The 16,711-nt window shown below is 34.4% G+C and overlaps 1 protein-coding gene across 1 annotated transcript; it reads left to right on the top strand.

The window, feature by feature from the left end:
* Positions 1 to 3,743: 3,743 nt before the first annotated feature.
* On the top strand, positions 3,744 to 16,567 carry LOC117920423 (WD repeat-containing protein 3). The gene is made up of 12 exons (XM_034837935.1): positions 3,744 to 4,014; positions 4,773 to 4,988; positions 5,116 to 6,237; positions 6,880 to 7,002; positions 7,833 to 8,014; positions 8,127 to 8,358; positions 8,491 to 8,700; positions 11,324 to 11,452; positions 12,694 to 12,762; positions 14,427 to 14,549; positions 15,504 to 15,554; positions 15,645 to 16,567. The coding sequence occupies exons 1-12, from the start codon at positions 3,781 to 3,783 to the stop codon at positions 15,810 to 15,812; spliced, it is 2,859 nt and encodes a 952-aa protein (XP_034693826.1). The 5' UTR covers positions 3,744 to 3,780; the 3' UTR covers positions 15,813 to 16,567.
* The last annotated feature ends 144 nt before the right edge of the window (positions 16,568 to 16,711 follow it).

The raw sequence follows: 16,711 nt of genomic DNA, 5'->3' as shown, positions 1-16,711 counted from the left end.
TTAGGAGTAACAAATGAAAATATAAATAATATTTTTTAAAATTATATTAAAGGTAAATATATAATATTTTCATGAAGAACAATTTTTAAAAATTTATTTATATTTCTCAAATACTATTTTTTTTTAAATTTGTTTTTAAAATGTTAGCCAAATCTGCAACAAAATTTCCAGTGGGAAAATTAATTAAAAATTGATTATAACAGTCGTGTTTAGAAATTTGGCCTGATAGATCCAAAAAAGCTTATAATAATAAATAATTAAATAAATTAATAAAGGAAGTAGAAAGGCCAATATTCACAACCATGCATTAAAAATATAATTAAATAAATATTTTTTTTGATGTTACTTTCATCTTTTGTTTTTTATTTATTGTTCCAGCATCCGTGTTGATATAATGCCACCTTCGTCATTGACATATGTAATGAAATCAACGAAGAAATAGCATGGGAGTAAAGTTGGTCGGTAGCCTGGGACTATGACAGCTGAGATGCTACCAAAACTCCCACTTTTATCCTATGATTGTGAGAAGGCCAGGTTTCAAAATTAGAATCGAAACGTTTTAAAAAAAATTATCGGCGGTGGCTGTGGTCGGTTGCCGGCACAAGACAACCTGGTCATTGGAGTTGGAAAATTCGAAAGCGACAACAGGGCCTTTGGCAACAAAATTTAACAATAACTTACCGCCTTCTTTTTCTTTGACTCTATGTATACGTCGACACGCTTTGTATATGATACTGGGTCTTTTTAAAAGGAGGTAGCATTAAATTTGTATTGTGTTTTGAGGAGGACATGTTCCTAATTTTTCAGGGTGAGATGTCCAGTGTGGTCAGTGGGTCACTATGGAAAGCCCATTGTGTTTCTAAATGATGTCTTGTCCTTCCTTGTCACTGCCCACCAAGACCGACGTCCCCTACAAAATGCTCCCTCTTTATTTCTAGATCACTTATCACTTACTGCCCCACGTACCTAAGGTTTCCATCGCTTATCTATCTCTTTGTCTACAATTAGTATATTTAGTATAGAGGAATGATAGAATCACTATCCACAAATTTTTGCTCCTAAGTTTATCATATTAATTAAGTTTTAAATTATTTTTAAAAATTATTAAACTCATCAATAAATAGGATGTATTTAATCATTGTGGATTTGAGGTTTAATTTAATTAATTAATAAAATTTTAAAAATATGATCATATGTGAATAAGAAATTAACAAAGTTTTTCACATGGTATGTGAATAAGGAACTAGAAGCTACATTCACTTTTATTATTTATTTAAAAAACTTCTATTTATTTAAAAAACTGTTTTTTTATTTATTTTTAAAGGATATTTTTTAAATCATCCGGGCAAGTTCTTAACATCTCAAAACATAGTCTAAATTTTAAAAAATGACAATTGTATTTTGGGCTCAAAAATTAAGATTTAATTCATATAAGTTCATCATTTAAGCTCAAAGCCTAGAGAAAATGTGAAAATTTAAAAGAATAATATAAATTTTTTATTTTTATAGAAATGACTTTTGCTCATTATTAAAAAAAAAAACGTAGAAAAACCTTAATTTAAATTTTATTTCTTTTGTAAACCTCAATAAAATATAATATAATTTAGTGATTTGGAAAAAAAAAACACCATTTTCTAAAACAAAATAAAAATAAATTATTATTATTATTATTTAAAAATCCAACATCTTCGAAAATATATATTTTTAAAATTTTGTATATAAAAAATAACTAAAAATATGTCAAATTTATTTTTTTAAATGATATATTTTTAGAATATATTTTAAAAAAAATAGTTTTCTAAAAATAATAAATTTTTAGAATAATTATAAAAAAAATTTAAGATAAAAAGACTTGTCAAATATTATGATAAAAAATAATTTTGAAGGATATATTAATCTTTTTATATTTTATATCATTTTTATTTATAGGAACTAAAACTTCATTTTTTTGCTCCAACTCAGCAAAATCGTCCCATTTTAAAAGCCATGTTTATCTGCATTAGTAGACAAAATTGACCTTGATGCTACTCATGCCGATCGATGCCAGTCGCAGCACATCACATCATCGTACTGCAACGGATATATGAAGTGAAATTGCTAAGCAGTTTGAACAGTTTTGATAAGAGTGTGATGTTTTTATGATGAAGAGTTGCATGTTCGCTTTTCATTTTAATATTAAATAAGCACTCCGTGCATTGCATTTATTACATGTTTGTGAGACACTTCATTGAGAAACTTCTGTGTTGCCATCTAAAGGGGAAAAAAAGAATGGATTATAAACATTTTAATTTGAAAGCTTTTCAATAAAATGAAAAAAAAAAAAAAAAACACCCCATTCATCTCAGTTTGATTTTATTAATTTTCATTGAAAAGAAAAAAAATTATTTAAAATATAAATATTTAAGCCGTTTGATAATATTTGTTTTTTTTTTTTTTTTATGATAGATAAAAAATTATTTTTGATTTTTTTTATTTAATTAAAAATAATTTATTGATATTAATTAATATAATTAAATTGATTTATTATTATATTGATTGATATTAACTGGGCGGGCCGAAATAGGTCGAGGGATCCCAAAATCGAAAACACGGCAGCCCAACCAGCAACCACTAAATTGATTTGATAGTACCAAAGAGTTGGTGGAAGAAAGATGAGCTACTTTTTACAAAGAGCCATGAGAATGGCCTACTTGTTTCCAAGTCTTTACAGTTAGCAAGCATCAATGCAGCATGGATGGCAGCCAATGCCACGGGATCACTCCTTTATGTTACCTCTACCCTCATCATCATTACCAAATATTCCAGACTTCAACCTTCACATCATGCCCTTTCCTTTCCAAAAGTTTGCCCATCTGCCATTCCCATCTTCATCCCCCTAAACCCTCCACTACACCGCCTCACTGTTTCATTCTTTGTCCGTTACTTGGATGGTAACTTTAACATAATATATATGGTGGTTCCAGCACAAGCAGCTGCATGGGTGAATTGGTCAATAAGAAAAAAAAAACACGCAGTCTTTGATGAAAACGGAATTTTAAACTATTAAGGACAGATCGACCTTTCTGGTAACTTAAAGCTAAAGGGGAAAAACTAAACTTGGCTTGGAGTTAAATCCGTTGAATCAGAAGAACTTTCTACCGTTTTAATCAATAAAAGAAGCTTGCAGGGGCTGTCGAAGGAAAAAGACATCTTCTCCACAAACTTTAACTAAAAGCTAGAATGGGTTTCACCAGAACAACCTTTTGTCGGTTAGTCAATGGAACTAATGATACAAGCTATGGTGATGAGAACAAAGCCTTGCCAAACACCACCCATCTCAATATTATTTCCAGAACTTTTTTCTTTTTACTTTCTAAGGTGTTGATATTTGAAAAGACTGCCTTGTCATTTTCCATGGTCACAAGATAGGGTTCGTACACTTCGTAGACGAAAAAACTTGGTTTTATTGAACAGCATTAATAATTGAAATAATAAGTTTTAAGTAATTTAGTAAAATTTGTCTGAAGTTCATTCAGATTTTGAATTTTAAGACTTAAATCGGAGAGGCTCAATCCGAAAACTTCGATCACATACTTTTTGTTGGGTCGGGAATAGGCTGAGCCCAATTACAGATATGGGCTAAGGTCGGTGATTACCCTAGCCCACTAAAATGCACAATGTAATTGGCAGCCCAGTTTAGCGGCATGAGGCAATTGGATAAATCCAAGCCCGGCCCAAGTTACAAATCCTTAAACCCTATGGAATCCAAAAGCGGGGAGAAGGCGGCAACTGCAGCGAACAATGGTGAAAGCATATCTCCGATACGAGCCGGCGGCGGCGTTCGGAGTTATCGCGTCCGTCGATTCCGATATCACCTACGATAGCTCCGGAAAACACCTCCTTGCACCGGCGCTGGAAAAGGTCGGAGTTTGGCACGTGCGCCAAGGCGTTTGCACTAAAACCCTGACCCCTTCTCCATCTTCTCGCGGCCCTTCTTTCGCTGTCACCTCCATTGCCTCCTCTCAATCCTCACTGGTAATCAATACCCGTCTCTTTCTCTTCGTTCTTTTGCCTCCGTATCTCCTTTTGGTTGTGGAGAAAAAAAAAAGGAAAGAGGGTTTTGAGTATCGCGTTTTATGCTGTTTCTGTTTTTAGTAAATAAAGAAATTCGTCGAGTGAGCTGAATGGCATTATTGGCTCGAGGGTTATTGTAGTCTTGGCTCTTCTAAAGAATGTAGCTTGGAAAGGTTCCTTGCGTTTGATTCCTTGAGGCATCTTGCATACTTCCTCTCTAACTTAGAAGAATGTAATCTCTCCTATTTGTGCATAAAAGAAATACTTTCTCAGCGACAAAACAAAAATAGTTAACTTTGCCATGTTCTTGACCTTAAGTATGATCTCTGAGAGAGCACAGAAAATATATAAGATTAGGTGAAGTAAAATTTGTCAAGTCACAAAAAACATGTGTGATTAAGATTATTTCTGGTATTGAAGTGAAAAATGAAAACTGCTTTGTCAAGTCACAAAAAACATGTTTGATAACAAGTTTTCAGAAATTGTTTAATATTTCAAGAAATGGGTTGTGTTTAGAAACTTATAGAACGTTGCTTTTCTAGTTTTTATAAAATGCAAGCACGTGGAATGTTGAAAAGTATTAAAAAAAACAAATGTATAGTTTTCATTTTCAAAATAAAAAATTAGAAAGCAAAACCATGCCATTCCCAGTCTGAATTGGCCCTAAGGTTTGCTATTTCATTAATGGATGAGAAACTGAGGAATAACTTTGGTTGCAGATTGCGAGTGGGTATGCTGATGGTAGTATAAGAATTTGGGATTGTGACAAAGGAACTTGTGTGACCACATTGAATGGACATAAAGGGGCTGTGACTGCTCTTCGGTATAATAAGATTGGATCTTTACTTGCTTCTGGTAGCAAGGATAATGATGTTATCTTATGGGATGTTGTTGGCGAGACAGGCCTTTTTCGCCTTCGTGGCCATCGTGACCAGGTTTTTATTTGAGATTTCCCAATCAAGATCTTAAATTTTGATATATATATATTGAGTTTGCTGCTTCTTGTTTTGTTTATAATATCTAAATGTGGTGAGTTCCTATTGTTTGTTTTACATGTTGTAGGTCACCGACCTTGTTTTCTTGGATTCTGGTAAAAAACTTGTTAGTTCATCCAAAGACAAATTTTTGAGAGTTTGGGATCTTGAAACCCAACACTGTATGCAAATAGTTAGTGGTCATCATACTGAAATTTGGTCCATAGACACTGACCCAGAGGAGAGATATCTTGTCACTGGATCAGCAGATCCAGAACTTAGGTTTTACACCATAAAGCATGACTTGGTGGATGAAAGATCTATATCAAAGTTAAATGGAACCGAAGCTGTGGACAGTGGAGATTCATCTGTGCAAAGCAAATGGGAAGTTTTAAAGCTGTTTGGTGAGATTCAGCGACAAAGCAAGGATAGAGTTGCCACTGTGAGATTCAACAAGTCTGGACATCTGCTGGCTTGTCAAGTGGCAGGGAAGATAGTAGAGATTTTACGTGTATTGGATGAGTCGGAATCTAAGCGTAAAGCAAAACGAAGAATTCACCGGAAGAAAGAGAAGAAATCCATAAAAGAGGTAGCTGATGTGACTCTAGATGGGGATGTTAATCTTTTAAAAGGGGAAGAAAGCTTTATCCCTACTGTTACCGTCTCTGATGTTTTTAAGCTTATTCATACTTTACGAGCTAGCAAGAAAATATGTTCCATTTCTTTTTGTCCAGTCACTCCAAAGAGCTCTCTGGCATCTTTAGCGTTATCTTTGAACAATAATTTATTGGAAATTCATTCTATTGAAAGCAGTTCAAGTACAAAAACACTTGCTATCGAGCTCCAGGGACACCGTTCTGATGTCAGAAGTGTTACACTTAGCTCAGACAACACTTTGTTGATGTCAACTAGCCACAATGCTGTAAAGTTTTGGAATCCAAGTACTGGTTCTTGCCTGAGAACTATTGATTCTGGGTATGGATTATGTGGTTTAATTCTTCCTCGTAACAAGTATGCACTTGTTGGAACAAAAGGTGGGACCATAGAAATTATTGACATTGGGAGTGGCTCTTGTATTGAAGTAGTGGAAGCTCATGGTGGCTCTGTCCGGTCGATTGCGACAATTCCAGATGGAAACGGCTTTGTCACTGGAAGTGAAGATCATGAAGTAAAGTATTGGGAATATCAATACACACAGGAACCCAATCAAGTGTGTTCTTTATGTTCTAAACTCTTTCTTTATTTTGTTTTGGATTTTACTATTTCATGTATCTCGTACTTGGTAGACCTTAAAATTCTTGTTATATGACAACTTTTTGAGATGTGTCTTGATATGAAGCTTAATACCATGTGGAGATAATGATCGAGGAATATTGAGTTTCTCATAGGATGCTCTTCATCTTGGGTTTTATAGTCTCATAAGATGCTCTTCATCTTAGATATTATAGTCCAACCTTAACTCATTAATTGCATGTATAACCTTGATAATATGTAAGAACTCAAAAATAACCCTTTCTGAACATTTTTATGTAATTGCCATGCAGCTTTTTCAATTGTCTATTAGTTATGGTTGTGTTAAATGCATATATATTCTTGTAAATTTGATTAGTCAAAAAAGGCTAATTATTAACATATGGTTTATTTTATAAAGTGGTGCTCTGGAAGTTGTGGATGTTATTCTTATTTTGTGAATTTCGTGTTTTTTCTTCTCCCCCCCCCCTATTTCCTTTTCTGTCTGGAAAACCATAGAAATTCAAATTTGAAATATGTGTTAGGGTGTCTCTATGAAGGTAATTGCAACCGTTGTATTGGTTATGTTGATAATAAGAGACTAATTCTGTCTAATTTACAGCATACCAAGCCCTTAATGGTATCACATGTAAGGACTATGAAAATGAATGATGATGTTCAAGTGGTTGCTGTTAGTCCCGATGCTAAGTATATTGCAGCTGCATTGTTGGATTGTACAGTGAAGGTGAGATGACTTCTTTAACCTTCTCCAGTTCTCTCTTTTTGCCATCCAAATTCTTGAAAAGGTATAAAATGTGTTTTTTTTTTATGCTAATTAACATTTTTATTAAATTCTGCTCCAGCACAGATTCCAAACACTTTACCATGTTACCTCCCTTCTTTCCATCCTTTTATTATCAATCCCAAATCAGAGAAGTTTGCTTAAAATTGAAAATTAATTTTGTACTACTATAATGAGGGTAGAGATTTCTTGTTTCAGGGTTCTGACAACTTGCCTCATATGCACATATAATGAGGCAAAACAGAGGGATAACTTTCTACATAGATTAACCTGAGATGAGAATGAAGCTAGAAGCTAAATCTTATGATTTGCAACGTTTATAACATTGTTAGTGAGAAGGTACAATCTAGCTAGTATATGCTAAAGATTCTTCTCATCTCATGCTTTAGCTTTTGACTGGTTGGCATGGTGGAGTTGGATTGCTGCTTCCAAATCCAAGAAGCAAACATAAAGTGTTTTGAAATTTAAATCATTTCTTGTTAAATATTTTATGGCAATGTGCAGTTTAGGATTATTTGGATTAGATTATTAGGAAGTCCAGAGAGAAAGGATCATGTAATGTATTTTTCTTCTTATATTTTCAGAACTTAATTATTTTTTTTTTGATATCTTTTAATTGAATTTTTCATCCTGAGTTTCTGTCAATGGTATGCTGGTTTATTTTCTAATCTTGATGTTTCAGTGGGCCAAACTGTTTAATATAAAAGTACTGCAGCTATTGCTTTGAAATTTCAGGTAACTGTTTTGACACAGTTATGTCAATCATTTTCCAGGTTTTCTTTATGGATTCCCTCAAATTTTTCCTGTCCTTATATGGTCACAAGCTGCCTGTGCTATGCATGGATATTTCATCAGATGGAGATTTGCTTGTCACTGGTTCTGCAGACAAAAATTTGAAGATTTGGGGTTTGGATTTTGGTGATTGCCATAAATCTATTTTTGCTCATGCTGATAGGTGCTTCATATTTAAAAATAAAATTTAAGATTTGATATTGTTTAGAGTTTAGATGATGTAAGCCAATTGTTACTTAGCAATTGTGAATTTCTCATAAGCATTTTTATGGCAGTGTTATGGCTGTGCAATTTGTTCGCAATACTCATTATGTGTTTAGTGCTGGAAAAGATCGCCTCATAAAATACTGGGATGCTGATAAGTTTGAACTACTTTTAACCCTCGAGGGACATCATGCAGAAGTTTGGTGTCTGTCAATCAGCAATCGTGGTGATTTTATTGTCTCGGGATCTCATGACCGATCCATTCGCCGTTGGGATCGTACTGAAGAGCCCTTTTTTATTGAGGTATGGAATTAGTTTGTGACATTATATGGGAATTGAAACATGGATGTTATGGCACACTAAATTTTTGTTTTTGTCCCTGTGATGGGGGTGTGACTGATGTTTAACCAAAGGAAATGCTATCTGACTTCGCAGGAAGAGAAAGAAAAAAGGCTAGAACAGATGTTCGAGTCTGACCTTGACAATGCATTTGAAAACAGGTATGCTCCCAAAGAAGAACTTCCAGAGGAGGGAGCTGTGGCCTTAGCTGGGAAGAAAACTAAAGAAACACTGTCTGCAACTGACTCAATTATCGATGCTTTAGACATAGCAGAGGATGAATTGAAGCGTATTTCTGAACATGAGGTATAAACATATTCTGTTTAATTCTAGACTAGTTAATGAGTCTAAAATCTTAATATGCCCATAAGATGTTGAGAAACAGTATAGTTTTGCTATGTGTATGTTGTCCAAGCAAAACAGTAGGAAAATAGCTGCAATCAGGCCTCAATAGTCATGGTTAGCTCATGGATTATAGGTTTATTGATTTATAATGAATTGCAAATGTTTGAAAATTGCAAGTGGAAACCATTAGAATTGGCTTAATATTTTGTTGTAGACTTCTCTTGATGAAACCATGTGTTGTTGGGCATCTGGTGAAGCTTCTTTTTGCTATTGGATTACTGTCATCATTGCTTTTGTCTTTTCGTTTTTTTTTCAAAACTTTTGTAACATTAAGTGCATCAGAGATCATAATTCATTGGTTGTGTAAGAATTAAACTTCGCTGGACTTATTTGTTCTGCAGACAACAATCTCTTGTTACTCAGAGGATATGCACCAAATTAGAAAAACTTCTGTGTATGCTTATGATATCATTAGGCATTCTAGTCATGGCTGCTGCAAAGGTTCCCAAACTTAGACCATCAGATCATCTGACGGCATTTGAGGAGCATTAACCCTCATTTTCCTCATGAGATGTCAGGGTTCTTCCAATACATTATTTGGTATTCTGTTGTGATTAAGAGCAGTAAGGAAAAGCATGAAGCTAGGGTTGTGACTATGTTCTGCTTGTGGCCAATACAACCACAACCTAAATTTCCTGAGATTCAACAACTGAAGCGACTAGTAGTTATGAGGGGGTGGCATCCTCCTATAATAGTTAGCGATACTGACCAATGCGAGCCATTGGTCAGGGGGGAGAAAAGGACCGCCTTTGAAAAAAAAGGATCTCACTTACCTTGCTAGGCAGGCGATTCGGTTCATACTTTAGAAGAATTGACTAATTATATACTGTATCTAATAATAGACTCTTCCTTTATTAGAAAGGTGAACCTATAGGCCTGTTGTAGCGCATTTCCAAAGTCAACCTAATTGGTTACCTTTGGAAATGCTAATAGTAAGCAATCAGTTTGAAACAAGTAGATGTACAAAGGTAGTTGTAGATCAGAGTGAATGACTCCTTTTTTCCTAAAGGTACAAACAACTTGTAGCAAAAGGCTTTGCTCAAGAATATTGGATAGATTATGAGGAAACTTCAGTCCAACTGTGAAGATGAAAATGATTAGGACTTTACTGGCTATTGCTGCGTCAAAGAAGTGGTTCCTATACCAGTTAGATATGAAAAATGCCTTCCTACACAGAAAACGATAACTCTATTTTTTACTTTCACAGAGCTTTATTGTTTCAGGCAATACTCATCTGATATGCAAATAAAAGAAGACCTTGTATAGCTTAAAGCAAGCTCTGTGAGCTTGTGACAAGCTTAGTGGTGTCTGCAATTCCCTTGACGCTAGACGATATGCTCATATTTTTTTGTTTGTTGGCCCTTGGAATAAGTTTTTGGTTATGCCAACCAAAAGGAATGGTGACCTTAAGTTGTACCATGTCCTTAGAATCAAGTACGAGGTCTCCCATGTAGGTAGTGGGTTTTTACCATGCTTGTGCAAGGTTCAGTGTAAGTTTTCACGTATTGGACATTTGAATATGGCCCTAGATTTGAGGCAAACGCTGGAACAAGTTGAGTTTGTTTAGTAGAGAACAGAAAATTGCAAAAAATATTTAAATGCACTGAATACAAGTTTTGATCATAAGGCACTGATTTTCAACTTGTGTTTTCAGTTTTCAGTTTCTTCCACAAGACAGCTGTTTTCATATTTTATCTCTCCTTGTGTTTTTACTCTTTTTTCGTTTTTAAATTAAATACACTCGATACACTAACGATTCATGCTTTGGAGCTTTATTCCTCTGACCTTGTCAGAAGTTTATTCTTGACCTGTGAATCTAACTTCCCTTCTGTCTGCTTGCTGCAGCCATGATGTTTCCAAGGGGGGTTGGGGTTAGCTTCTGGTTTAAATCTTTTTCCATTAGGCATGGAAGGGATGCACACATTCTTGCTTATATAAAACATTATTGTTCACTAACACAAATGAACAAGCTTGTAATAGGGAATTTTAGAAGTTTCATGAAGACACAAAAGTATCTTTTGTGAGTTCTTAGAAGTTCTAATTCTGTACAATCCTGATGATCTATGGTGGTTTCTATGTTTATTTGCAATGGGATGCTTGCTGTCCAGTTATTGTGCTGCTGGTGAAACCTATTGGCCTATCCTGTTGTGTTCTTGGATATTTGATTTTCCATTCTTTTTATTTTTTCTCTCCCTTTAATCTGTCCACTATTGTAGTAACATCGAATTTATATTTTCTGTTTCAAATGTATCACTGTTTTAACTTGTAAGAAAAGGTACAATTTTTTTGAAACAATGTAAAATTTTAGGTACTTGTGTCTTGCTTGTAATTATTTTTTACTACATGAGAATATTAAAAATTGATTAGATAAAATGAACAAAGAAATAAGGATTTTGGTGCTTTAATCTCTGAACTATGATACTACTTGGGGAAATCTCCTTTTTAATTTAAATTTACAGGAGATTCATAGGTTGATGCCATGTATCTACATTATGATTTATAAGTTTGGCTTTGTAATTTTCAGGAGGAGAAAACAAAGGGAAAAGTTGCTGACTTCCAACCAAATATTTTAATGCTTGGTTTCTCTCCATCAGACTTTGTTCTTCGTGCACTCTCAAATGTTCATACTAATGATATGGAGCAGACATTACTGGTATGTCAGTGCTATCCATGCCTTTCCACTCCAAAGTAAGGGGGCTAAATGTTTCTGTTTGGTGGAACTAAAAAAATACTATCTTCTATTTTGCATTGAACAGATTTTACTTTTTTTTTTCTTAAAAAAGAAAAAAGGAAAGAAGAGATTTTCTGTTAAATTTGACCATTTGATTTGTGTTTTATTTATTTATTTTTAAAGAAATTGCCTTGAATGCACTTTTGCATTAGCAATTAGTTGAATTCAATCAACACAAGGTTTGAGTTTTGAATAGGTATTTAGTTTTTTCAGTCCATAAAATTTAGTACATATGAATATTTCTCATAATTTTAACTTGGATTGAAGCATATGGAAAATCTGAGTCCTATAATTCCTCTGTACTTGTAACAAATTGGTCTAGGTTAGCTTTAGAGATATTAAAAGCCTGTTCTTCTTGGAGAAAAGGCTAGAGTGGTTGTCATCCAAAATTAAGCTTTCTTTTGTTTTATTCTTTATTTTTTAAAGTTCGAAAACATTTTCATGCTTCATCTTCCGGAAAAGCATATTGAGGCCCAACATTGCTAGGTGAGCTTCTAAATGCAAATTTCTTCTGCTGTAATGACCTTCAATCTGTGACATTGTAATTCAACATGCTCCAAAGCACTGCCCTTGGGGCCTGACTCAATTGGTAAAGGGTTGGGGAGGTTTTGTGGGAGGTTCCAGATTCAAGTCCCAATGGGGACAAAAATTTACCTATCAAATAAAAAATAATAATAATAAAAAAATAAAAGCTCCAGAGCACTTTGGTGGTCAGGGAATGATTTGAAGCTGTTGAAAATCTAATTGAATGAGGGGTAGCTCACCTTGATCTTTCAATCTTGATCAAGTCCGTTGTATTGGTACTAGGGATTTGGATTTTGCATTGTCCATTGTAACATTGTCTTCCTTGACATTCTTATTGCTCTTGCTTGTTGGGGCCATTCATTCAAATTATTTCCTTTCTTTCTTTAATCCAAGTTATTGTTGAAATTCTACTATGACAAGAGAACTCCAATGGTTCTTGCCTCAATATCAATTTCTGTATTACTTTAGACTGTCTCACACGACGGAAGTAAATTGACCTGATTAAGTAGTGAAAAGAAGCTGCACATTTTCCCTTCCTGCATCATTATTATGATCGGAAGCACTTTCCATATTTTATTCAGATTATTATTATTGAAAGGTTGACTCTCTGACCAGGAGCATTTTTTTTTTTTATGTAGGCTTTACCTTTCTCAGATGCATTGAAGCTTTTGTCCTACTTGAAGGATTGGACAATTAATCCTGACAAGGTTAGCCAATAAACACTTATAGATACTAAGGTTTTGGTAATAGTAATACACTGGGTCAATATATACATGGCACATGCTTGCACTTGGTAGAAAAATTAGACTTCTCAATGAATCAGTGGTCTATCATATTTCCTTTGCTTTTTACCATATGCGATCACAGATATGAGTCTCATGTTTAGATGCAGACATGGGGTGCTAAGCACATAACTCCCCAAAGTGAAGGCATGTGACATGGTTATACATATGTGTTTCTGTATATACTATATTCAATATGTTTTTCTATCTGTTTTGACTTCATTGGCCTAGAAAAATTCATACACATTTATATCGCAAAGTTCCATGGCTATAAAAGGTATAAATGTTATCGTGCATGTTCTTTTTTAGATAAAATATTTGTACTCTTTGCTAGGTGTCCAAAAAGGATTGGACACAGGCTGGAGTTAACAAGTGTGTTACATGGCCATCATCGATTGAGCAAAGTTTCCTTTGATTTATTATAGCTCATATTTTTTCATTGTGGCTTCATTTTGCATTGAGGTAAGCAATAATCCCTGTTTCCCATGCAATAACCATTTAGTAAATATCCTTATATGATAAATCAACAAGCAAGAGCACTGCATAAAATCTTCTAAGCTAGAGAGGGCTTCTTAATTATTATTTATTCATTCATTTTTTTCACTTTCTATTGTTACGGAGTTCAAGTTTTAACCTGTTTACATTTAAAAACCTGTTTTAAGATATTAAGATAATATGAAATCCTCATAGGTGATAAACACTGCTTTTGACATGCAAGAATTTGACATATTAATTAAATTAATATTAAGAATAAATTAAAAATACATTATATATATAGAAGTTACCTAAAGAAATATTTCTTTTTTTTAAAAAAATTTATTAATAATTTGTAATAATTACTAATTGCTTTGTCCTTGATTACTTCCCTCCTATGTTAGATCACTAATCTCTCTCTCTATCTCTATCTCTCTCTCATTCTCACTCTCTTTGTGCAAGCATGACCATGCACATGCACATGCACATGTACGTGCCCACCCACCCATATGTGGGCATACGCATACCCTTGCCCATTTCCTCCCAGCTACATGAATACATACATGCGTCCATGTATACATGCACATGCACTTGTGTGTCCATGTGTAGGACTAATTCTTCCTTATCACCACGAAAGGTTTCCTTGATCCTTTATTCTCTTGCTCAAACTTTGGTAATGTTTGAAGATGAGAACCTCATTATTTAATGATTTCAACTTTAATACCATGGAATTTTGTTGTTGATTTCCTTTTTTCCTTTGAAGTGTTTGATCTGGGACTGTTGCTTGATACAAGTAATTTAGAATATTGCTGTTTATTTTCCTATGCTGCTACTTCTGGTCTAATAGGTAGGTATTACTACTACTGAAATGTCAAGTTATCTTGTATCCTTGATTCAACTCATCATGATACTCCTGTCTATTTAGTGTGTATATCATAATATGAATCTGGATTAGAATTAGTATGGGTTCATACTTCAAGTTAGTTGCTTGATCACTTGGGAAATTCTATTATTGTGTTTTCTAATACTTGTGTGTTAGAAGAACATGGAATTTATTTAACTATACTGCAGTTGTGCTAACTATTGTGATATTATTGGTTACTTTGTGTGAGCAGGTTGAGCTTGTTTGCAGGATTGCTACAGTGTTATTGCAGACACATTATAATCAGCTGGTTGCTACCCCATCTGCAAGGCCTGTCTTGAGTGTTCTAAGAGACATTCTTTATGCAAGAGTCAAGGTAATTTTATAGTTCGGTCATGAATATAATTCAGAAGGTGTATGAGCTTCTTTTGTATTTCTAATAAAATTAAAAGATCAAAATTTGGTTTAGGAATTTGGTCATCTGCACATTTGTTGAGATGTTGGGTGAATAATCTGATTCTATCCTTTGATGCCTGGACTCTCCAACTTATGTTTTCACGACATGGGTGTGGTTGTGGGATCCTTGTTGAATACTCTTATTTGGCCTTGGATTATGGATATGACTGTTTGATTGTGATTGATTGATTTTTTTATTTTCAACTTCATATACAGTTAAAAATGAAAGTTTGCTGAAATGTGGACTCATAAAAATTAATTAGGGATAAGAAAGAAAAGATAGAGACAGAAGAGAAAAAAGTTTAGGGATAAGAAAGAGAAGATGGAGACAAAAGAGAAAAAAATGAGTTATTATAAAAGATATCTTTGATTTTATTGATATCATTGACTTCTTTTCCCCCCTTTATCATGCTGTATCCAAGTGTGTGGTGTGAAGGTTAAGACATCTAGGCACATATCCATGCCCAACACTCACATTTGAACCCATACGACATAGGCTGTATCTATTGTTGACCTTGGCAAAACTTAAATGTAAGGCTTTTAGTATCTGTGGTCAACTGAATTTTATTTAGCATGATGTAATTGGGTCATCAATGTGTCAACGTGTACCATTGGTTGAATAGTAAAACAGGTCGATTCACTAGTTGTATAGCTTGGACTTTTGATCCATTAAACTTAAGATGAAAAAAATATGCAGAAAAAATTGAATACGGGTATCAGCCTCTATTGCTTTTTTTCTGTTTGACTATGAGAAACTACAGATAGTAATAGGGTGATGTTGAATTTGAGTAATGTTGAGATATCATTTGAAGGTTTTTTCTATCAGGAATGACCATGTTTAATTTTTAATTGGTTGCATTTGAGTTTTAATCAGGAATGCAAAGATGTTCTTGGTTTCAACCTTGCAGCAATGGATCATCTAAAGGTGTGTATATTTGCATAGGTGACTTTCTGTAATTATAATTATTTCAAGTACAAGTGACTGAAATGGTTGCTTCTGTTTGATGGTGTTCAGCAATTGATGGCCTTGAAATCTGATGCACTCTTTCAAGATGCCAAAACAAAGTTGCTTGAAATCCGTGCACAGCATTCAAAACGCATAGAAGCAAGGACTGAAACTAGAGAAGAAAAACAGAGAAAGAAGAAGAAAAAGAAATCTAGTGATGAACATGCTTGGACCTGATTCCAAAGCTAGGCAATTTTCAAGAAATGGTTTTCAATGCTTTTGGAGATGAATTGTTCCAGCAGGCAAAGATATAACAACACCAAAGCACTGTAGCCACATGGCATGCTGCATACAGCAGCAGAAGAATGATTGAAGCCTTGAAATAGTAGTCATATAAATCAAAGTAATATGTAACATAATTGCATGTTCCCAATCTTTGTTTTTGTTTTTCCTCTGTCATCCTCTTTTGTCTTCTTCATCCCCTTTTTTGGGTGGTTTGTTTGTTTGTTTTGGGATCTAGGCATTTGGGTGGTGGCATGGCATTTTTATTTGCGGGCTCTTAACCAGTGCCTAGCAGCCAAAAGTTTTGAAGTTTTGATCTCAGCAGAGCTGCTTGAGGTAGGGGGGTTGGGGGCGGTGTTCTTCCTACATTTGAGTGGCAACATGTAATACCACTTGAGCCGGAAGTTGAATTTTGACAGCTGAATGGTTTAACATTTTGCTGATCTATTTATGTAGGCGGATGCTGTCTCCTATCAAAGACTACGCCTGGTATTTAAAATGTTCTGCATGAAATGGGAAATCAGTTTGCCTTGGACCAAAGAATATTGGGAGAACTGCTTTGTTGATGATTGATGGATAAAGGCAACGGTGTCTTCCTTCGAATTTTCAAACACAGACCTTCAATAATTGATGCCCTACCGTGGTTAGTCAATATAATCAAAGAATGTTTATTCTATGCGTGAAATGGAACTCAGTTTCGGTTTGTTGAATTTGCTTGTCTTGGACTGGACTAAGGACTATTGGGAGAAATGCGTTGTTGATTGATGGAACAAGGCAACAGTGTCTTGTTCCTAACTTCCAAACGCAGACCTTCCTTAAAAGATTGATACCCCGCCTTGGTGAATATGAGCTAA

This window comes from Vitis riparia, chromosome 8 (assembly GCF_004353265.1).
Source record: "Vitis riparia cultivar Riparia Gloire de Montpellier isolate 1030 chromosome 8, EGFV_Vit.rip_1.0, whole genome shotgun sequence".
Classification (NCBI taxonomy): domain Eukaryota; kingdom Viridiplantae; phylum Streptophyta; class Magnoliopsida; order Vitales; family Vitaceae; genus Vitis; species Vitis riparia.
This window is presented reverse-complemented; position numbering and strand designations above follow the sequence as displayed.

Excerpts from the sequence above, each read along its gene's own strand:
- LOC117920423 (XM_034837935.1), top strand. The coding sequence starts at position 3,781 with ATGGTGAAAGCATATCTCCGATACGAGCCGGCGGCGGCGTTCGGAGTT. Across the intron at positions 6,238-6,879 it reads ACACACAGGAACCCAATCAA|CATACCAAGCCCTTAATGGT; the intron begins GTGTGTTCTTTA and ends TCTAATTTACAG. Across the intron at positions 8,701-11,323 it reads AGCGTATTTCTGAACATGAG|GAGGAGAAAACAAAGGGAAA; the intron begins GTATAAACATAT and ends TGTAATTTTCAG.